Raw genomic sequence first — 21,694 nt, forward strand, 5'->3', positions numbered from 1 at the left:
GGGTCTACAGAAACCCAGCCAGCACCCAAACTCTGATGAGCGTGCATGGGAACCAAGTCAAGTACAGCTTAGAAATCACTTTTCTGTAGCACTGGCCTCAACCCACTGTCGCTGGCTTCCCATTTTGGGAAGTGACCAAAACTAACAAGAGGCGTGTAAACACTTGTGAATGGGACCCTGCAGGGTATAGATAGTGCCGTGGGGTCCTGGAATTGTTTTTAGGATAGTTTGGCCAGGAAGCCCCCGCCAGCTTCCTCCAAGTTGGGGGTCTGCTCAGCCTAGGCGTTTTCAACAAAAGCTGCCCTCTCTTTTCAGGTGTTGGCTCACGTTGTGGTTTTGAGAAAGCCTGAGGGCCAGAAAACAGTCCTGGGAGAAGCCCTCTGGGTGGGCAGTCGGAACCTTCAGGTCCAGAGGAGAAGCCGTCCCCTCACCTGGACTTATGACCCGCGGCTTCGCCCCCAGCCTGCCTGTTGAGTTCCCCAAGATGGGCTCTTTCCGCAGGCCCAGACCGCGCTTCATGAGCTCCCCGGCGCTCAGCGACCTGCCCCGCTTCCAGGCAGCCCGCCAGGCTCTGCAGCTGAGCTCCAACTCGGCCTGGAACAGGTACAGGAGGCACGGGCGGGCACAGGGGCACTGCCAGCACCAGAGCAGGGCCAGGGGCTGGCTGAGCTTCAGCATCTCCTGCTATCTCAGCTCCAGAAGGTCGTGAGTATAGGGTTGATTGACGAAGAGAGTGCTTTCCCTACGGCAACTGTATCCATTCGCTTTCCTTTATTAAAAAATATTTTTTTCTTTTTTTATTGAAGTATAGTTGATTTTCAAATGTTGTGTTAGTTTCAGGTACACAGCATAGTGATTCAGTTTTCTTTTTTCTGATTGTGTTCCATTATAGGTTATTCCAAGATATTGAATATCGTTCCCTGTGCTATACAGTAAATCCTTGTTGCTCATTTATTTTATGTATAGGAGTTTGTGAATCCCATACTCCTAATTTGTCCCTCTCCCCCTCCCTCTCCCCAGGTTTCCTTATTTTAGTAGAGGGAAAGCAGACCACTGGGGGCCTCTGGGCTCTCAGAGTCAGTTAACCAGCCCGGGACAGTTGGATCAGAACTTACAGTTACCGTTCATGCCCATTAGTCACATGCCAATTGTAAGAGGACCCGGGGGTGGGAACATATAAGTAACCTCAAGTCACCTGTTACCCCTTCGGAGAGCTAAGACAGTATCTGTGAAAAGCTAACTAAGCAGCGTAAACCAGGGGTGATCCATACCTGGGAGCCACAGGTGGCTGGGAGAGGAGACACTTAGCCTTTGTAAGGCGTTCAGCTGAACTATTGTGCACCAGCACTGAGCAGAGACTGAATCCGTTGTATGTCTCGCCCTTCTCTGAGCTGCTTTTCAAATCTGTGTGGTTCCTTTTTGGATAAATCAATGCATCATTATTTTAAAGCATTATGGAATTCTTTGTCATTTGGATTATTATGGATTTTTTCAATGAATGCCCAACCCTTATGATGGGGAGGGAGGAGGTGTCCGAAATGTTTTGATGTTAAATGGAGGCTTGTTCATTGAAAAAGGCCTAGAACCTTTGGTAAAGACAAGCTTGTGATCAGCTCCTTGCTGAAATGTTGGGCTGGGGTCCAGAGAACGTGGAGTCAAGACTTACCTGGGCCCCTCAACGGATTAACCCTTCTGCCTAGACAGTGGCAGGAGTGGGAGTGGCCGGGGAAGTGAGGCCAGCCCCTCTGGAGTTCTTCCCAGAGGGTACTATTAAAAGGCAAGGACAATTAAAATCCATATTTGAAATTTTTTTTTAATTAAAAAGGCAAGGAATTATCCTTTCCTATTGGCCCTGGGTCTCCAGGCTGCCCTGTGAAGGCAGGTCTCCTGAGTGAAAGGACCCAGACCTGAGTCGTCTCCTACGTGCAGTTACTGCCACGGGGGATTCTTTCAGGCCCAGCAGTGGTGGCCACGCAGTTTCCTGAGAGTAGATCCCACTGCCTGCCCTTCATTAAGGCCGTCCCCCAGCAGGGCTGCCAGCCTGCGAGAAAGTGCGGGGGGTGGTGAGGGCCTACTTTTGGGTCCTCCTGGCCTCAGTCTCCCTTCCTCTCCAAGGACCCTCAGATGGAAGTGACGGATTCCAGGGACAGAAAACGTGGCCGTGTTTGTGCCACAGGCTTCCCGGCCCTTGCACTCACCTTCAGCTCTGAGCTGCTTGAGGAAATGGCCCCGGGGACACAGATCCACTCACCAGGGGTCGTTTCTATTTCCCTGCAGCGTCCAGACTGCCGTGATCAATGTCTTTAAAGGGGGCGGCTTGCAAAGCAATGAGCTCTACACACTGAACGAAAACATCAGGTATGTGGCTGGCCAGGCCGGGACCCTCCCACCGTGGGCCTGAGCTGGGGTGGAAGGAGCTACCCCACCCCCAGGAGCTTTACCTTAAGTTCTGTTTTCTGCTTGGTTCCTGTTGCTGCTTCTGTTGGCTTTAATGAGACTCTTGTAACTGTTAAGTTCTGAGGCCCTTATCTGTCTAGACTTCTGCTCCAGAGAGGGCTCGTCCATTTGTCCATGTGTATAATGTATGTTTGGGTCACTGGGGTGCAGGGGGTAGAGGGCTGACATCTGGTAGCTGCCGTTTATTCTGTAAACATTTCTTGTGCCCTGCTTGATTATTAGGTGCCATATTAGGCCAGGGTGGCCTAGCAGTTGGTAGCAGACGGCTTGGGATTTTATTACTGTCCTTCCTTTTACTAAGTAGCTTGGCAACTTCTTTGTGCCTTGGTTTCCTCTTCTGTGAAACAGAGATAGGAAATGCACCTACTTCCAGTGCACAAGATTCTTGTGAGTTATTGAGTTACTACATACATAGTCTGTAAGAACAGGGTTGGAACACACCAAGTATTTGGTACTTGGGGCTCTTATCATCATCGTTACTGTCATTGCTGTTAGGTTTTGGTGATGAAACCCTCAATAAGACATGGTCCTTGAGGAGTTTAATGTCTTTGAGAATCTTCCCAGTAGTGTCCACTACTTGTTCTTTCATTCATCAAATATATGAGTGCCTCCCTATTAGCCAGGCACTGGGAAAACAACAATGAGGAAAGACAGATGTGGCCCCTGCTCTCCTGGAATTTATGTTCAGTTGAGGAGATAATCATTAGTCAACTGATCACACATGTAAAATGTAATATTATGCACCTGTGATGGCTACTACAACACAGCTGATGTGATGAAAGTGTATGTTAGTAGGACTTGATCTTGCCAAGGAGGCCAGGAATGGTGATGTGATACTTGTGCTTTCATCTGAAGGATCGGTGGGAATTAACTAGATGAAGAGGGCTCCAGGTGGGGGCAACTGCACGTGCAAAGGTCCAGTGGTAGCAACGAGCAAGGAACTGAAAGAAGGCCCACGTGCGCAGAGTACTGGAGGTTGGGTGGTGGTGTGGTTGGGTTTGTGTTTTGGTGAAATGCGGGCAGAGAGGCAAGCAGGGCCCAGAGCCCCGAGGTCTCCTGGGAAAGGAGGTTGAACATCAGGTCTTTTAATGCCCTGGTGTTCATTCCTCTTGGGTGTGTTAAGTGCAGAACATCAAGGGTGAAGACCTAACCCTGGAATGGGCAGAACATTAAAAAAGGCCATTATTCAGGTCTTGTTTACATTTAGTTAAGACCTGTGTTAAGGGTCAGTGAGGTGTTTTAAGAGCTCTGCTTTCATTAAAACGTTTAGAGCTTGGAAGCAAACAGAGTTGTGTTAAATTTCTAGCCAGGCACTTGAATTTCGCCTAATAATTACACAAATATGGAAAGAGACAATAGAGATCATCTCACCCAAGCCCTCCTTTTACAGAGGAGGAAACTGAGGCCCTGAGATGTTGAGTGACAAGGGCAAAGTTGGGTTGGCCAACCCCCCAGCTTGCAAGAGCTGAATTTTACTCCAAGAACTAAGATCTCAGTCTTTTCCGTGAACGTTCCTTAGCTCACAATAGATGTATAAATAAATAAAACGGTGACTCAGGAACGTGCTAATTGTTCCTCACATCAGGGGACTGATCCTGAAATTGTACTTAAAACCTTTGTGGGCAGCTAGGAAAAATACGGGCCACGCTAGATTTCAACAGCCCTGTTAACCCCGGGCTGCTCACTCAGAAGCCCGCAGGTACCCAGCAGGTCTAAGTGGGTGAAGCCGGCCTGGAGGGTGGAGGTGAGAGCTCACCCTCTGTCTAAGGGGATCCCCCCCTGCCCAGAACAATGCAGGTCCAGTGACATACCATCTTATTTCTCAAGAAGAACCAGAAATTGAGATTTTTATGTGAAATTTTGTCTTTTAAATGTTGATAAGTAATCCAAATGTCCCCAAACATTGGTACAGGCCAAACAAAACACATCTGTGGGCTGAAGTTGACCAACGGGCTGCCCATTTATGAGATCGGCCATAGCATACATGGGGCGGCATCGCTGATGGGGTGTCGTGTCCCAGATTCTAGCGCTAAGGACACCCAAGTGCGGGAGAAGGGAACTGACGCGGATGGAGGTACCAGGAAAAGTGCCAGGCACCTTTCACATACATCATATGCAGCCCTCCTCACAGCCCTGAGAGACAATCATTGTTCTCAGTGCATAGCTTATCGGCAAAATGATGGGCAAGAGAAACAAAATAGCTCGTCCAAGGTCACGCAGCTATGAACGATAGAGTCAGGATGTGAACCCCTGTCTGACGTAGGCACCTATGTTAGTTTGCTCAGGCTGCCGAATGGTTTTTGTAACTATAGACTGGGAGGCTTAAACGAGAGATGTTTATTTCTCACTGTTCTGGAAACTGGGAAGTCCAAGGTCGAGGTGCTGGCAGATTGGGTTCCTGGTGAGAGCTCTCTTCCTGGCCGCCATCTTGCTGTGTCCTCGCACGGCCTCTTTGTGTACGTGATGGGGAGAGAGCAAGCTCTCTGGTGTCCCTTCTTATAAGGATGCTAATCCCAACGTGAGTGTTGCGGGTCCTACCTTCATGACCTCATCAGAACCTAATTACTTCCCAAAGGCCCCACCTCCAAATAGTGTCACATTGTGGGTGTAGGGCTTCAACATATGAATTTGGGGGGTGAGGGGACACAATTCAGTCCCCAGTGGAATCTGTGCTCTTTGCACTATATCGTAGTGTCAGAGAGAGAGGTTCTAGGCTGGAAGAAGTGTTAAGCCAATGGTCTTGATCTTTCTTTCTGCCTTTGTTCCTTTCCCAAGGCCTCTGGGACTCCATCTGTACCATGTGCTGTGATTCTTAACATCCCTCCAAGGATCACATCACTCCTCCAACACTCCTTTCCAGTATTGGGTTTAGCGGGGGCTGTTGGATGTTCCTCTCTATGTTTGGAGCAATTTTCAGGCTAGTGAGAAACACATATGGTTGGGGTTTGAAAGTAATTGCCTGGATGTGAACAACTCAAAGCTGTCAAAAGCCAGAGCTTCGATGACCATGTCCTGGACCGTCTACCCTCTGTCCTTCTTTAGGATGGTGGTTAGAACAGAGATGGGCTTTCCCAGCACAGACACTCAGAGTATAACTGAGAACATGAAACACACCCCAGGCATATGTATGACCTGGTCCTCCCAAGTTAAATAAAGTGAACCCACGTCTGCAAGAGCCAACATGGGAATAAACACAGCTGCCTTTATTTCAGTAATTAAAACACCAAAACAGACATACTACTCTCTGGTTACATTTAAATTGACAGGTTTTGGTTTTTCTTCACTCTCTTTTTTCTGTGAAAAGACCTGTTCGCAGAACACAATGGCAAACTGGCCAGCGTTGAGGCCCGACCAGGTGGGGTGAGGGGCAGAGGCGGTAGGGATGAGGGAAGAAGATGCCAAAGGAGAGAAGGCTATTCATCTCAAGCCCATTTTTCAATCAATTATGACGGTTCTATGTGCAAGAAGATCCCTGCCAGATTCGAGAGAATAGTTTAACTTGTTAAGAGAGTGGCTTTTGGATTCAGAGAGACGAGGGATCAAAATTAGGCCAGCTGTGTGACATGGGCAAGTTACTTCATTTATCAATCTCTGTTTTTTCTTTTATGAAACGGGGAAAATAATGACATGAACATCATAGTGGTTGGGAGGTCTGAGATAATGCTAAAAATGTCATTATTACAAGATCTGGTGCCGAATACATGTTAGCCATTATTATTCCTGTTATGAAACTTGAGCAATAATAAAGTGATAAATGCTGGCTGAGTACCATGCGTGAGAGCACAGGGCAGTGTGATGAATTGCCCCATAAACAGTTCTGTATACAAAGTTCTCTAGCTGTTTGGATGAGGTGAGCTGACTTTGAACTAGAGAGGTCCAGGACAGGCCTTTCCAAGAATGTGCTGGCCTGGAAGTGTGGGTGAGGCTAAGTTCTTACAAGGAGAGCCAGCTGTTTCTCCTTTCTGCAGAGGAAAGAACAAGAGGAAATGACTCTCTCAGTTCTTCATTCTGCTCCAGCCAAACAGTAATAAACTTTGATGGATTATCCAAGTCCAATGTCAAAGCCTAAATCAGCTTTCCCGGGTCACCCCAGCCAGCCCTGGCCATCTTTCTAACTGTGGAGTTAGTGTGTTCCCTGGGAAATAAGAATTTGTGTAAATATTAGCCAATGCGAAGGATGACCAGGAAGGTAAGTTTTATATAACTGGGTTCTGAAATGCAGTCGTTACAAACAATTGATCTTTTCTTCTAAGACGTGTCTCCATGTCTTAAAAATGAACTTCAGTTTAAACTTAAGTAGATAGACTTTGGGGTATCTCTGAGGAAGAACTCTGGACTAAGGATGTTCAACTTCTAAAACACATTACTAGATCAAGAGAAGGATGCGGAGACCTTTTTTTTTTTTTTTGAAAAAAAGACTGGAAAGTGTCCAGCTATAGTTTACATTTTTATTGAAATGAAAATTATTGGAGGTACAGAGATAGTGCCTTTCCATGCACTTGTGTCCACATTAATTAGCAACTTAAAGGATACAATATGCTTGTGTATATTATGTGTTTTAGAAAACAAGAAAATTCCTTATATAGTGTTCCTCAAGCTAACAATGGAAATGTGGTTCTCACGCTACCCATTATTATTGCCAAGAACAGATATGCTTCTGAACACAACCCTGGAAGTGGTGGTCTAATCTCACTGGTATATTTATATAGCTGTTGAAAGAACATAACAGAATATGCTATTGATACATTGTCCACACCCTATGGATGGAGCTAAGAGTCCTTCACTATCGCCTTTGCTGTTAATTGCACATATTTCTGGATCACCAAATTTACTCAAAGATTTTTTACAAAAATAATAAATTAAACAGGTTAAAAAAATAAGGACATTTGTGATAACATGCATGGTAATTACGGTAAAATTAGCAGTCTGAAATTTCATGCTTTTTCTTAAATATTAATTTAAAAACAACTTTTGCTCACAGTGAGCCAGTTTACCTCCTGATGCAGAAGCCAGGATATAGGATTTTTGTCATCTAACTCCACATGATCTTAACCCCATTTCTCATTAGCACTTATTTCCTCATTAGTTTTTTTTAATTTAATTTTATTTATTCTTTTATACAGCAGGTTCTCATTAGTCATCCATTTTATCCACATCAGTGTATACATGTCAATCCCAATCGTCCAATTCATCACACCACCCCCACCCCAACCCCTGCCGCTTTCCCCGCTTGGTGTCCATACGTTTGTTCTCTACATCTGTGTCTCAATTTCTGCCCTGCAAACTGGTTCATCTGTACCATTTTTCTAGGTTCCACATATATGCATTAATACACGATATTTGTTTTTCTCTTTCTGACTTACTTCACTCCGTATGACAGTCTCTAGATCCATCCACGTCTCAACAAATGACCCAATTTCGTTCCTTTTTATGGCTGAGTACTATTCCATTGTATACATGTACCACATCTTCTTTATCCATTCGTCTGTTGAGGGGCATTTAGGTGGCTTCCATGACCTGGCTATTGTAAATAGTGCTGCAATGAATATTGGGGTGCATGTGTCTTTTTGAGTTATGGTTGTCTCAGGGTATATGCCCAGTAGTGGGATTGCTGGGTCTATGGTAATTCTATTTTTAGTTTTTTAAGGAACCTCCACACTGTTCTCCATAGTGGCTGTATCAATTTACATTCCCACCAGCAGTGCAGGAGGGTTCCCTTTTCTCCGCACCCTCTCCAGCATTTGTTGTTTGTAGATTTTCTGATGATGCCCATTCTAACCGGTGTGAGGTGATACCTCCTTGTAGTTTTGATTTGCATTTCTCTAATGATTAGTGATGTTGAGAAGCTTTTCATGTGCTTCTTGGCCATCTGTATGTCTTCTCTGGAGAAATGTCTATTTAGGTGCAGAGATCTTTTAAGAACAAATTCATCAGGAATGTCACACCTCAATCAAGTGGCCAATTTTCCCCAAATTAAAGTCAGGGCTCATGGTCTGTCAATATGAAGACCATAAACCAGAATCTTTTCTATTGAAAATCACCCCTCAGAATAGACATATTCTAGTGAAATCCCTCGTCATCACAATCTACAGTCCTGCCCGCCCTGAGTGTCCGTCTGCCCTGGTGTGGGCTGGACCTGAGTGTCTTCTTGGTTTAAATTCTCTATGGGCATCGATGTGGTTTTGAATGCCCATCTCCAGCCTCAATTCTAATGTGGCTGCATTTTGGCAGTGGGCACACGTCTCTGTTAGAGGTCTGGGTTTCACGAGCTTTCCCAGGAACAAGAGTGGCCAAACTGACACAGAAGCATGCTCTTGCTAAACATGCCTTTCGGCAACTATTCCACTGATGATAGAAAGTTAGGAAAGCGTGAGAAAGCCATGATTTATTTGTACTGGTTCTTATAAGAACCTACGCAAGTAGTTTCTGAAAAGTGCTTTCACGTTTTGGTTGGCTGGTGGGAGTGGGGGGGGGGGTACGTGTAGAGGGCGGGGTCATTGATGCTTTTCTTCATTTAATCAGTGAATATTTGTGGACTCTGCCAGGTACTGGGCCAGGTTCTGGGGCAGCCATTGAGGTGGGTTGTTCTTGCCCTTGGGGAACTTACGGCAGAGTGAGAGTGGGGAACTGAATAGGCAGTTATCATAGGATGTTCTAAGTGGGGTGGTAGCAGAACCCAGAGTGTTGGGGAATGTGAGGGGCTGGGCACATGATTAAATATGGGAGAAAGCCATGCCTCCTTTGAAATCTGCAGGATGAACAGGTGGGAGTCAGGTAGAAAGGGCAAGTGAGGATATAAAGATCTTGCCACTACTGTCTCCATACTCTTTCACCCCTCCTTCTTCCTGGTTTTTTTTTTTTTTTTTTTTCTCAGCAGAAATAAATGCTCAGAGATGAGGTTTCCGGAAACCAGAGATGAGTTATCTGCAGCTGGCCTGAGGCAGGAAACTCACATTTTCCTTCTCTCTCCAACCACCCCGCTTCTGTTCTTGTTGGGAGGGAGGTGTCATGAAGGAAACCCCAGAGATTTTCAAGGAAAGAGGAGGTTCCAAGAATTGAGCTCGGTCTCTGACAGGTCGGAGTTGAAACGTCCTGGTTCTGAGTCAGTTGGCTGTCTGAGGCCCGGAAGGGAGCTCCACCTCAGATGCTTCCAGCTCTGTGAGGGAGTCTGTTGACTGTACTGGGACCCACAGCTGCGGGCAGAGCTGGGAGGGGAGGAGAGGAGAGGAGAGGCCGGATGGAACCCACAGGCTGGCAGAAGGGACCAGGCTGAGTCAAGATTCTGTGCGGTAGTAATAACAGTAGACGTCAGCAGAACATTTATTTAGTGCGTGCCGGGCTCTGTGTGTTAACTCTTGTAAAACTCACCACGCCCCTATGAGCCGGGTGCCACTGTATCCCTATCTTACAGATGAGGAAATAGAGGCACAGAGGACTGGAATAACTTGCCCAGAGTCGCAGAGCTAGTTAGTAGCTGACCTGGGACTTGAACTTGAGCTTCCCATGTTCCTCAACACACAGCAAGTGGGCTGCAAGAGGCACATGCCTGGCATTGTCCAGATTTAGGCCTGACGCTCCTGGATGTAGATGCATGAACAGATCATCAAATGAGTGGGGCATCGTCTTCTGAGGGCCCTCGTTTGGGAGGCCTGCAGGTGAGATCTTCTCTTTTTGGCCCAGGTCGCTCTGCCTGGCCATGTGTTGATACCTTGTGTCTGCTCTAGTTGAGAAACAGACTCATCTCTGGGGGCAGGAAGAATAGTTGAAGGGAAGTAGTGAATCAGAAACCTCTGGGATTGGCCCATGAAGCGGTCGGCCTGCACAGTGTTTGGAAATCTGGACATCCCACCTGAAGATCCAGGCCTCTCTGGAAAGTCTGCATCGGGCAACGCTGCATCTGGAACTGGTCAGTGGGAGCGAGGCCTGGCTGCTGGCTTCAGTGGAGTTTGCTGCAGCCCCATTGTCTGTGCCCGTCTGCTTCCCTCACTCACCTTACCTGCCTGCCCCTGTGGGGATGGGGGTACCACTGCCTGATGTTCAGGTGGGCCTCTGTTTGAGTTGGGATCTGCCGGTGTATGGCCTCAGGGAAGGCTCTGAGCAACAGTTGCCTCATCTGCAAAATAAATTCCTACCTTACAGGCTATTGGAGAATTCAAGATGCTTTGTGCCATCTGCTTAGCATAGTACATGTGACATAATTAGGAGCTCTGGAAATGCTTTTTGTTGGTTTTCTCCATCTTTTTCACTGTCCCCACTGCCACCCACTGGGGTGCAGAAAACAGAGAGGTGTGAGAATCCTAGAATTTTATCTGAGTTACACACACAACCTCTGATGGGCCCCCATAGAATGGGCCAGCAGAGGAAAGGGATGTTTCCCTGTGTTACTGCTTAAAAGATGCCACCTCCTTGAAACGTGTCCTATTGCAGAAGCAAGGTGGGTGATCTCAGGAGGATTTAATGATCAGGTTGGACAGGCACTGACTGACGAGCTATAGCGTCAGGCACAGGACCCTGAGGCCCCCTGCTGTTCCTAGACCACGAGGACGTCTGGCTAGATCCCACCAAAAGGCCTGGGTACTTGCGGCAGCCCCTGATTGCCAAATGGCACAGAAATACTTCACAACTGATATGGTGTCCCCACTCGTGCTGGCTAGACTTTAGCCCTGTGGCACCTGTCTCCAAGCTGTTTCATTATCCTTTGGGATTTTGCCGCCTTGGGGCTTTCCCTGTGCACAAGAGAGATTGTGGCTCACATCTAAGGTGACTTGTCTACATCATTTCTGCCACTCCGTGCCCTGCCGGCCATCTGGTCCTCCCTGTACCTCATAACCAGCTAGATCCAGCTTGGGCTGTGCCTCGTTTACCTTCAAGCCCACAGAAGTGGGAAGTTGAGTTGACAAGATGGTGTGGGGTGAGATGACGGTCTGTATAATAACAGGAAATCCTGTCATCTGGGGTGGTGTCTCACCCAGTCAGCCTGGAGAAAAAGGGGGTGAGATAGTACAGATCAGCGTGTGAGTGGTTCCTCATTTCTCCTTATTACTGCCCTTTTGGCTTCTGACTGAACTTCATGCCCCATTTCCCTTTTGGGTTGAGTCCCACATAAGCATTCACTTCCCATTACTCTCAGGTCCCCACTTCCTTCTCTTTCTAGCTCAATGGCTGATGGTGGTGACGGTGGTGATGATGATGGTGTTGACAATGGTGGTGATGGTGGTGATGATGGTGCTGGTAGTGGTGGTGATGGTGGTGGTGGTGATGATGGTGGTGGTGATGGTGGTGGTGGTGGTGGTGGTGATGATGATGGTGCTGGTAGTGGTGGTGATGGTGGTGGTGGTGGTGGTGGTGATGGTGGTGGTGATGGTGGTGGTGGTGGTGGTGATGATGGTGGTGATGGTGGTGATGGTGGTGGTGGTGGTGGTGGTGGTAGTGGTGGTGATGGTGGTGATGGTGGTGATGGTGGTGGTGGTGATGGTGGTGGTGGTGGTGGTGATGATGGTGATGATGGTGATGGTGGTGGTGGTGGTGGTGATGGTGGTGGTGGTGGTGATGATGGTGCTGATGGTGGTGATGGTGCTGGTGGTGATGGTGATGGTGGTGATGAGGGTGGTGGTGGTGGTGATGGTGGTGATCATGGTGGTAGTGATTGATGGTGGTGATGGTGGTGGTGGTGATGATGGTGATGGTGGTGGTGATGATAGTGATGGTGGTGGTGATGATGGTGGTGGTGGTGATGATGGTGGTGGTGATGGTGGTGATGGTGGTGATCATGGTCATGATGGTGGTGATGATGGTGGTAGTGACACTTGCTGAGCCTTGCTGTATCCCGGGAGCATACCGTTCAAGGATTAATTCGTTTAGCCCTTGCAATAATCCTGTGGAGTGGCTACCCTTACTATCCCCAAATTCCAGTTGAGGAAGCAGTTACAAGGGACTAAACTGTACAGTTAACTTGCAAAGGTTACTGCTGACCACAGGCTTCGGACCCAGGCGGCTGCCTCCAGACCCTCACATTCAGTGAGACTTCTCTCCTCTCCATCCTGAGCTTGCTGCATGCCCTCCTCAGTAACCTCTGCCGTTCCATTTTCTTGTGTATAAAAAGCGGTTTTGTTTTACGCTTAAATGAGGAAATACATATACGTTGTTGACAATGGTGCCTGGCACTTAGTAAGTGCTTAGTAAACTTTAATTGGGAAAAAAGCTAGGCTTCATCCTAGGAGCAATTTGATTTTTGTTTATTATTATTATTTGCTCCAATATGTAATAACTTTCCTATTTCCTGGGAAGAGACCCTAGGAAAGGATGGAAAAAGTGGAAGGAAGGCTGCCGGGTTCTGTGCCTCTGTGCCCAGGAGGCACATATGTCCTAGGTTTTGGGAATCAGGATTTCCATCTCTTCCGTATCTAGGGAACCACAAGCACGGGCTCTTCGATTCTGTTGTCTTTCTTCTGCTTTTCTCTTCTTTCTCGTGCTTTACAAGCTTAACTGGCAAATGTAGTGAGGAAGGTTATAGGGTGAGTGGTCCCTCTGTGAATTTAGGTCTGTGCATCCCTAATGCCTTGATACTTTCCATTTTTGGGACGAGATGGTACCCCTGTCTCCTGGGAGAGGGGTCCCGATGGGCAGGAAGTCATTGTCTGAGCTCTTCCATCCTTCTCTCCTAGCACCTCACACCACATCTGACACAGAGTCGGTTTTCAGTAGACGTTTGTGATTCGATGAATTAACTCATGGGGTCCCGATGTTCTATCAGTCACCCGTTCCTGTTTTGGAGGGAAGCTACTGATGAGTTCCCCCTGGAGATGGTACCTCAAGGTAGAGGGGTGGAAAATCCCTTTCTCTCAGTTCAGCTAAGACCAGGGTAGAGTTTTTGAGAAGTACCCTTTCCTTGTAATCCAAGTGCAAGCAGAGTAAACACAGAATATAGAAATAGATGGTGGATCTCGCACTGGGACTCAGCACAGACTGTCCTCAGCTTGGCTCTGTCCTCTCCTCACCCCCCTCTCTCTGCATGAAGTTCTCGGGTTACCAGCCTGGGGTGGGTTTGCATTGGCAGATTCTCAGGACTTGTGGGATTCTCTGATCCCCTAGGATAGTCTGCTTCCTGATATTGTGCCCTTGATGTGGGAACGCACTCCCACAATTCCTTCTCGGCCTCAAGCCATCTGTTGGTAACCCTGATGGTGGTTATTGTTAATTCAAAAAAATTTTTTTAATGTTTCTGAGTAGGATGTGTTCACAGTGTACTAAAAATTTATATATACAACGAGATATGCATTGAAGAATCTCCCTGCCTTGTACTCCAGAAACCCAGCTCCTACTCCCCTGCCAAAGATAACTTTTATTACAGTAGTTTATTGGTTATTCTTCCAGAGCTTCTTTACGCATATATGAGGAATATTTGTGGAAAAGCAGCGGGGGATACTTGACACTTTATACGAGGTCCACAGACTAGGGTCTAACGAGGTGGTTTGGTGTCTCTAGCACAGTGTTTCCCAACTTCAGGGGATAAAGTTTGCTAAAGTGTTTTGTTGCCCTACTAAATTTCCAGTAACGGCTTCAACCTTCTCCAGCCTCCTACTTGGGAAGGTGGAGAGGAGTAGACACAACCCAGTGCATTTACATATAATTTTGAAAATGCATGTATGTTTTGTGTGTTTAAAAATCAAGATACTGAAAAAAAAAACAAGGTACTGTATATTTCAGTTCAAAGGGTCTCTTGGAAACCAAATCATAGTTACGACAGAACAACAAGTTAGAGCAGATTTGACAAGTGAATTTGTTGCTCTCGTGTAAATAAAAAATACATATATTTTCTCTTCCCTTCTCACAAGGTAGCGCATTATACACACTGTTCTGCATCTTGCTTCTTTTTGACTTAACGTAATGTAGATATTTTCATATCATTACTTAAGAGCACTTCCTTGTTCCCTTTTGTTTTTTTATGGCTACTTAGAACTTCATTGTACGAATGAACCAGGTTTTTATGAGCACTTTATTGGCGCACATTTACGTTGATTCCATATTTCACCACAGCGGAAGTGCTGTACATGTATGTATTGACCTTGTCTAACTCGTAACATGTGCAGACAGAAATAAGACAGGATTTTGTAAGGAACAGGGTAGTTTACTGATTTACCCACCCAGGACAATGGAATGTTGACTTAAATGATCAGCTAGGGTCTATTCTGTTCTGATGATTCTGTACAACAATACCTAGTAGAGAGGGTTTTGAACATGGAATTCTCTTACAATACCTGCTTACAGTCTATTACATTTAACATATATAAAGCAGATTGCCACACCTGTGTGTGGTTCCGCTTCAGTAAAGGACTGAGGACCACTCTTAACAGTGTGGTGGCAGCACCTCTTCATATCCTGCCTCTTTATTCTTATCCATCACCATCTTGCTGCCCCTGGTACGGCTGCTAGCTTCTGGGTCCTTTTTGCTATGCCTTTGTCTTGGCAGTTGCAACAAGTTCACTCTTTAATCTCTGCTCCTTTATCAGCTGATTTGTACCTCAAGCTTTGTCTTCCTGTAATGCTCTGCAGAATTCTGGCCTTGGCCAGAATTGCTGCAGTCCCGGCTGTCACTTAAGGGTGATGTACCGTTCCTGTCACTGCAGTCTGCAGCCTTTCCGTCCTCCCTGATAGGTAGGGGAGGAGATCTCTTGGATTCCTCAGTTGTGTAGCATCACAGTGCTCCTGGGGTACCACCTGTCTAATCACGTCCAGCCCCAGTTCACGATTGTTACTCCTCCGCCTTGCTCCAAGTGGGTCTCCATAGCTCTTGACCCTGTACTGACGACCTCTGTCTCTTTCCACTTTACCTGAAGCGTCTACATGAACACAGTGTCCTCCCAGCGTGGCTTCCTCGGGACACCAATTCCATAGCCTGCGTTTTAGTCTCAGAACCGTGTTGACCCCTTAACATTGTAAGTGCCCGAGATAATGCTTAAGAAACTGTTAGTAGTAGCCCGTTATGAGGACTTGTTTTTCCACTTTTTTTTTTTTTTTTTTTTTTTTTTTGCGGTCCGCGGGCCTCTCACTGTTGTGGCCTCTCCCGTTGCGGAGCACAGGCTCCGGACGCGCAGGCTCAGCGGCCATGGCTCATGGGCCCAGCCGCTCCGCGGCATGTGGGATCTTACCGGACCGGGGCACGAACCCGTGTCCCCTGCATCGGCAGGCGGACTCTCAACCACTGCACCACCAGGGAAGCCCTGCTTTTCCACTTTTTGATGAAGCTTGGCTTCTTCACCTATGGTTTTGAGACTTCCCAGTGGCCATGAAGACTTTTTTGGGAGGTGCTTCTCTTTCCAGCAGCCAGAAGCAGCCTCCCTGCCTCTTCCTGTTTCAGGGCCTCCCTCTGGGGCTGCCCACTTGATTTCTCTGTCCCGTCTGAGCGACGCCTCTGGCCTCGAAGACCAGCCGTGACCCACCTGCTCTTGGCCCAGTGACCGACGAAGGCTCCCCGGTGTCTGTCAGACCCACCCACATCTGGGTGAACCCCTGGGTTCTGTGGATGGGATGGCCTTCTGAGAGCCTGCCATTCACTTGGGTCTCAAAATGCAGTGTCCACCACAGATACGTTTTCTGTCCTGGCAAAAGGAAGGTATCTTCCTTGCTCAGCATGAGTTTTCAGCTTTCCAGGGCTTTTCCAGGTGCAGAAATTTAGATCTTGGATGTTTCTTCTTCTTGTGACTCAGTCTTATTGTATCTATCTTCTGCACACTGTGGCATCTTGTTGTAACTTCCCGTTTATCCTACAGCGACAGGTGAGAATGCATTTTTTGAGGAGTTAAAACCCAGCAGGTGTTGTCAGAAGCTTGAGTGTTTGCTCTTTAGTAACCGTGTCCGGTGGGATGCGTAAATGAAATTATTGGAAGTCCTGAAGAGTTTTTTTTTTTTCCTGGATCCTTGGTTTTAGCTTCCTCACCTTATTTGGATCAAATTAAAGAAAGAGCAGTAGGGATAGTCCCATGATTTATCTCAGGGAGAAGGAGGTCTGGTGCCAATACCACCATGTTTTATTTTTATCTTTTAAGCACTTAAGACTCTTTGCACTTACCTCGGGAGTGTATCGATTAACCTGCTAGCTCTCCACACCCCTCCCCACAAGGATGTAAGCTCCTTGAGAGCAGAGACCTCGCCTGTCTTGTTCACTTCTGCAAGCCTGGTGCTAGAACAACGTCTGGCTCATAAAGAGCAGCTGAATAAATGTTTGTGCTGCATAAATAAAATCCATCTGTTCTCCTTTGAAGGACTTTTAAGTCCCTTTGGGATGGGCAGTAAGGCCACTGAAACCACGGCACCAAGCTCAGTGTCTCCGATGGATTTGGAGGCGAGACTGGGTAGGGTTATGCAAAGAGATGTTGAATTTGCAGGTCTGGGTTTGAATCTTCACTCTGCCACTGACTTATTTGGGAGACCCCTCTGAGCCTCAATTTCTTTATCTATACACGAGAGATAATAATTGCTCCCCAACACACACACACACTTTGCAATCCTTGGGTGAAGAATGTATGAAAAATGCATTTTAAACCGTAAAGTCTGCAAATGAGGGGGAATTACAAAACCATGGCCTTTCTCTTCCTTAGTTTTTGCTGCACGTGAAGCCAGGTGCCCCTGCCTGCCTCCACCTCTGTTAGAATTGGGATATCCTGTGGCTGCCCTCTTGAGATGCTTTATCTGTTAAAGTGAACTAAGGAGCCGATGCTTTCTAGGAGTTCCATCTGCCCCAATTCCCTAATGACCTTGGTGGGGGTGGGGTATTACTGGCACCTAGGAAAGCACACTTCCGGCTCAGGCCCAGCCTCGGCCCCTGTGCCACTGGTGAGCACGGCAATTCACCAAGCATCTGTGAACTCCAGGAGCTATAGCATCAAGGGCTGCTTGACAGTTTTTCTCTCTTTCCAGGAGGCTGCTGAAGAGTGAACTTGGATCGTTCATTACAGACTATTTTCAGGTAAGCTGTGTGGGTCTGAGCTTGTGTTATATTGTGCACGTGGGTACATGTTCCTAAAGGAGTGACCGATACTGTACACCTGGACATGCCTACAACATCCAAAATTATGTATCCCGAGTTCCTACTACATGCTGGGCATTGCAGTGCAGCCCTACTGCGTGCTGGGCACTGCAGTGCAGTGACAGTGGAGGCGTACAGGGCAAGCGTGGTCCCTGCTCTTATGGAGACTATAGCCTCAGACAGCGGTTCTCAGGCTTTTTGGTCTCAAGGACCCCGTTACGCTCTTAAAAATGATCATTTATTTGGGTTATCTCTATGTATTTTCACCATGTTAGAAATTAAGCCTGAGAAAATTTACTGTGTGCCTTAATTCATTCAAATAATAAACCTACTACATGTTAGCATAAACGGCATTTTTATGAAAAATAACTTTCTGAAAGTAAAAGGATAGGAGAGTGGTATTGTTTTATATGTCTGCAAATCTCTACCTGCAGACTGGATCCTCATATCTGCTTCATAGTCAGTCTATTGTGATATTGCCCATCTGGAAAATATTGCACCTAGTCTCTGGAAAATTCGACAGTACACTCAACGGAGGATGCAAGGCAAATAACAGCTTAGTGTTGTTAAGGATATCGTTTTGACCATGTGGAAAAGGTCTGGGTGATCCCTCAGGAGACCCCAAACCACACTTGGAGAACTGCTTTCCTAGTGGCATTCCCTCCCACTCCGTGTATGGTACCTAATTGAGTGTAATGCTATGTCCCTTTAGCCAAGTTCTTTCTTGTCACTAAGTCTCTCGGTCTGTTCTGTTAAAGATAGAATTGAATCAGATAAGCTAACATCCCTCCTGCCTAGACACCGTTGTTAGGCAGCTAATGAGTTCAAGATTCCACGTGCAGTCAGGATGGTTTCTAATCCACTGACACGAGATGCCTTCCTGACTCCATCCAAAGACACGTGGTGGGAAGTCCCCACACAGATTTTTTTCAATAGTCAATACTATAGTACTGCAGGATCCATGGTTGGTTGAATCTGTGGATACAAAAAAACCTCAGATACGGAGGGTCAACTACAAATTATATGCAGATTCTCGACTACACGGAGGGTTGGTGCCCCTAACCCCTCGCGTTGTTCAAGGGTCAACTGTATACATATTTGTTATTCTAAAGTGTAATCCATCCCTTTTAATGGGAAGGTGATATAAAAATCCATAATAAATTGGTTTCAGGTTGGTGATATTATTCTGTATCCCAGGTGAGCATACTTTTAAGACAGTTTAAAGAGTTTTTAGCTTTTAAAAACAACACAGGCATCCTTTCATTTTCTTTCCATAAATCAGGAAGCTTAAACTTTTATGTGCACTTTAAAAGAATGACAGATGTCAGTTGTCTGTCTCTCACATGCACACACACACCCACACACACCAGAAAATGACCACTTGGCCACTCTATATCTGGACAAAGCAAGACCCAGCAGAAGCCTGGAATTCAATCAGGGCAAATGTCTCAGCTGCTTGAAAGAAAACCCCTGTCCAGGGAGAGACAAACAAAGATTAAAAAAGAGATAATTAGTCACAAATGTGAATCATTTCAGTTGCCCTCGACTCAAAGGTCAGTCTTGTCCTCACTCTCTTCTCTTGCTGTCTCTAGTGATTGAGTTTTAAATCCAACTACAGAGAAGTGGTTTTTCAATCCCTCCTGGTGAAACCTGCCAGCCCAGCTGCCTTCCTCATTGACATTTAAAATAGACAGGGTTCTGTGTGGTTTCAGTCAAGTTTGAAATGTCAGTCATGTCTTGGCTTTGGGGGCTACCCCTCGGATGGGTGGGGAAGGGCATTTGGGTGGGGATTTATTTATCTGGAAAGCCCTGAGGTTTTGGGGGCAGTAAGTGCTGCTTACAAAGTATGCCAGACACTTAACAGCTGGTAACCACATGTCATTTTTTATCGAGTGCTTAATCAGAGAAACTGCTTGGTGAATATCGAGTCTCTTTCTGGGGGTGTGGGGTATGAACTGGTTTTCACAGTCTTGAGTCTGGGTTTTTCCTTAGTTTAAGGTGCTAGACTGGAGAAAAGCCTATCCTAGACACTGTTTATTAAAATGTAGGTTTTAAGTCTCATGTAGGCACAGAGACTTTTTAAAAATGTGTTTGGTTCTCCAGTCCCTAGAAATTACCTAGCACATAGTAGATGCTCAATAAACTTTATTGGGAGAGAGGGAGGGGTTGCCCACCACAGATACAAGAGAGATTTTAGGAGTTGTACACAATGGTATTAAATAACATTTGCCTTTGTGGTAAGTGTTTCCTTTCCTTATTTTCCTTTAGCACTTCTGATCGTGCCAGGGAGAGTCTTCGTTTGTGCCATTGTGTCTGTTACACTTCTGCAAGACTTGGTGATCTCTCTTGTTTAAGGAAGAGAGCAGGTTTCAAAATTAGTGTCTTCAGCTAGAAGCAATGTCTAATTAGGATTACATAACATCATTTTGAGATTGAGTTGATCCTTGAGTTACATTCTATTTATGGTAAATGGTGTTGCTGTGGTTTCTTTTATAAACATATTTATGTTTTTAAAAAAGTGGATTGATTGAAGAAAAATAGTATACAAAGGATAATAGTGTATGTGGCCCTGGCTGTGACCAAGTGGTGAAGGTGGTTCAAGAGAGACTCAGGTGTGGAAAGTCCTTCGCTAGGCACCCTTGAAAATGGGCTGGTTTCAAAGCCACACCAAGAAGAGCTTTTCAGATGAAGACGGAAATCCAGGAGGCAAGGCTGATAGAGGTGACCTCAGCCTTCACACTCAACTATCGGATGTAGTTTCAAGAGGGAAAGTCAGAATGGGCTCCAGAAAGAACATTCCTCCAGCAAGGAGGAGAGGGGAAGGTCTGGGGACAAGTGAGGAGCAGAACCAGGGGGGTGGACAGGTAAGACCCAAATGCCATGGACGTGGCTGTTGGGGAAGGTGACGAGTGGGTTCCTCCGTGTGGAGGATGAGATGGCCACCCCACCCCCCACCCCGCCTGGACATCTGGACTCAGCAATGAGGTCTGTCTCCTGGGACCCAGACCCCCCACCCCAGAGACTGCTACCTGTAAAAGCCATCACCGTGGCTCCGCTTTTGAAAGTGAACATTCTCATTTTGCAGCTTTGAAGAAAGACTCACAGAAAGATTGTCTTCAGTGAAGAATAATGAAAATGACCCGAGGTGAGGGCAGGGGCAGAGCAGGCGGAAAGATGGTGCTTATCTTGTGTCTGCACACAGAGAAGACAGGCTGTTTGATTGACAAAAGCACAGATAGATTTCCATATGACAGAGGCCAGAAAAATCTTTGACATTTCCAGTATTGATTTTCCTTTTTCCTCCGTCTGTTTTGAATTGCACCCGGCAGGAAAATTGGGGTTTCCGACAGGAACTCTATATCCTAGAGACAGCTCTGCGGGGTAATTGGTTCCTTTTATCTTTGGAAATGGTTGACAGGAAATGCGCTGCATTTTTCTCTTACCTGATTAGGTGCCTTGGTGGTCCGGGGCCTGGGGATGCGAGAGGTGGCAGATCATACTTTCTGTGCTTCTGCATCTGCTGGTTGTGTTGTGTCTGTCGAAAGCTTTCCCCCAAGCCCAGAAAGTTAAATTATTTTTGGTGGAACTAGAGTTTCGCTTGATATAGAGACTCAGTTTGTAGTCAGTGGCTTTGAATAAGATAGTACCTAAGCAAAGGAGAAATTTGGCCACCATACTTGTCAGTAGGGCACGGATGATGTAAATGTTTGATGTAAAGGTTTCTATCTACTGCTCCTATCTGTGGCAGTCACAAGAGGCCACTTTCCCCTTAGCTCATCATTATCAGAGAAGATTCATTAAGGGCGTGTGGCATGTGGCAGGGAGCTGAAGGAGAGACCCACAGAAGCATCCTGGTCACCATGGAGTTTGAAACTGAAGTGCAGGGAGGTAGATGCATCCGTATAGGGGACACACGGCATCGTGTTAACTGAAACCCTGATTGGATGGTAAAGGCTTAAAAACAGGCCCAGTATAATCTTTACTATTCTTTAAGATTATCAATCTTTATTATTAATAATAATCTTATTATTTAAGATTAATAATAATCTTAAAGATTATTTTAATAATCTTTAAGATTATTAAATAATAATCTTCTTTAATCCACCTGGGAAGGCTTCTAAAACAAACGGGATTCCCAAAAGGGGAAAAGAGATAATTAGGTGGGCAGAAGGTAGTAAGGCACAATTCCCATATACTCTGCTTTGAAGGTAA

At 46.3% G+C, this 21,694-nt stretch overlaps 1 protein-coding gene across 1 annotated transcript in view; it reads left to right on the plus strand.

Annotated features, from left to right (window-relative positions):
• Positions 1-439: 439 nt before the first annotated feature.
• The window catches only part of PRR5L (proline rich 5 like), a gene marked incomplete at both ends in the record, with an annotated part of 50,818 nt that continues 29,563 nt past the window's right edge, over positions 440-21,694 (plus strand). The window contains 3 exons of the mRNA XM_082845782.1: positions 440-603; positions 2,278-2,358; positions 17,374-17,422. Coding sequence (XP_082701908.1) covers positions 440-603; positions 2,278-2,358; positions 17,374-17,422 — 294 coding nt within the window. The remainder of the gene's footprint in view (positions 604-2,277; positions 2,359-17,373; positions 17,423-21,694) is intronic.

This window comes from Leucopleurus acutus, assembly GCF_964270905.1.
Source record: "Leucopleurus acutus genome assembly, chromosome: 8".
NCBI lineage: Eukaryota > Metazoa > Chordata > Mammalia > Artiodactyla > Delphinidae > Leucopleurus > Leucopleurus acutus.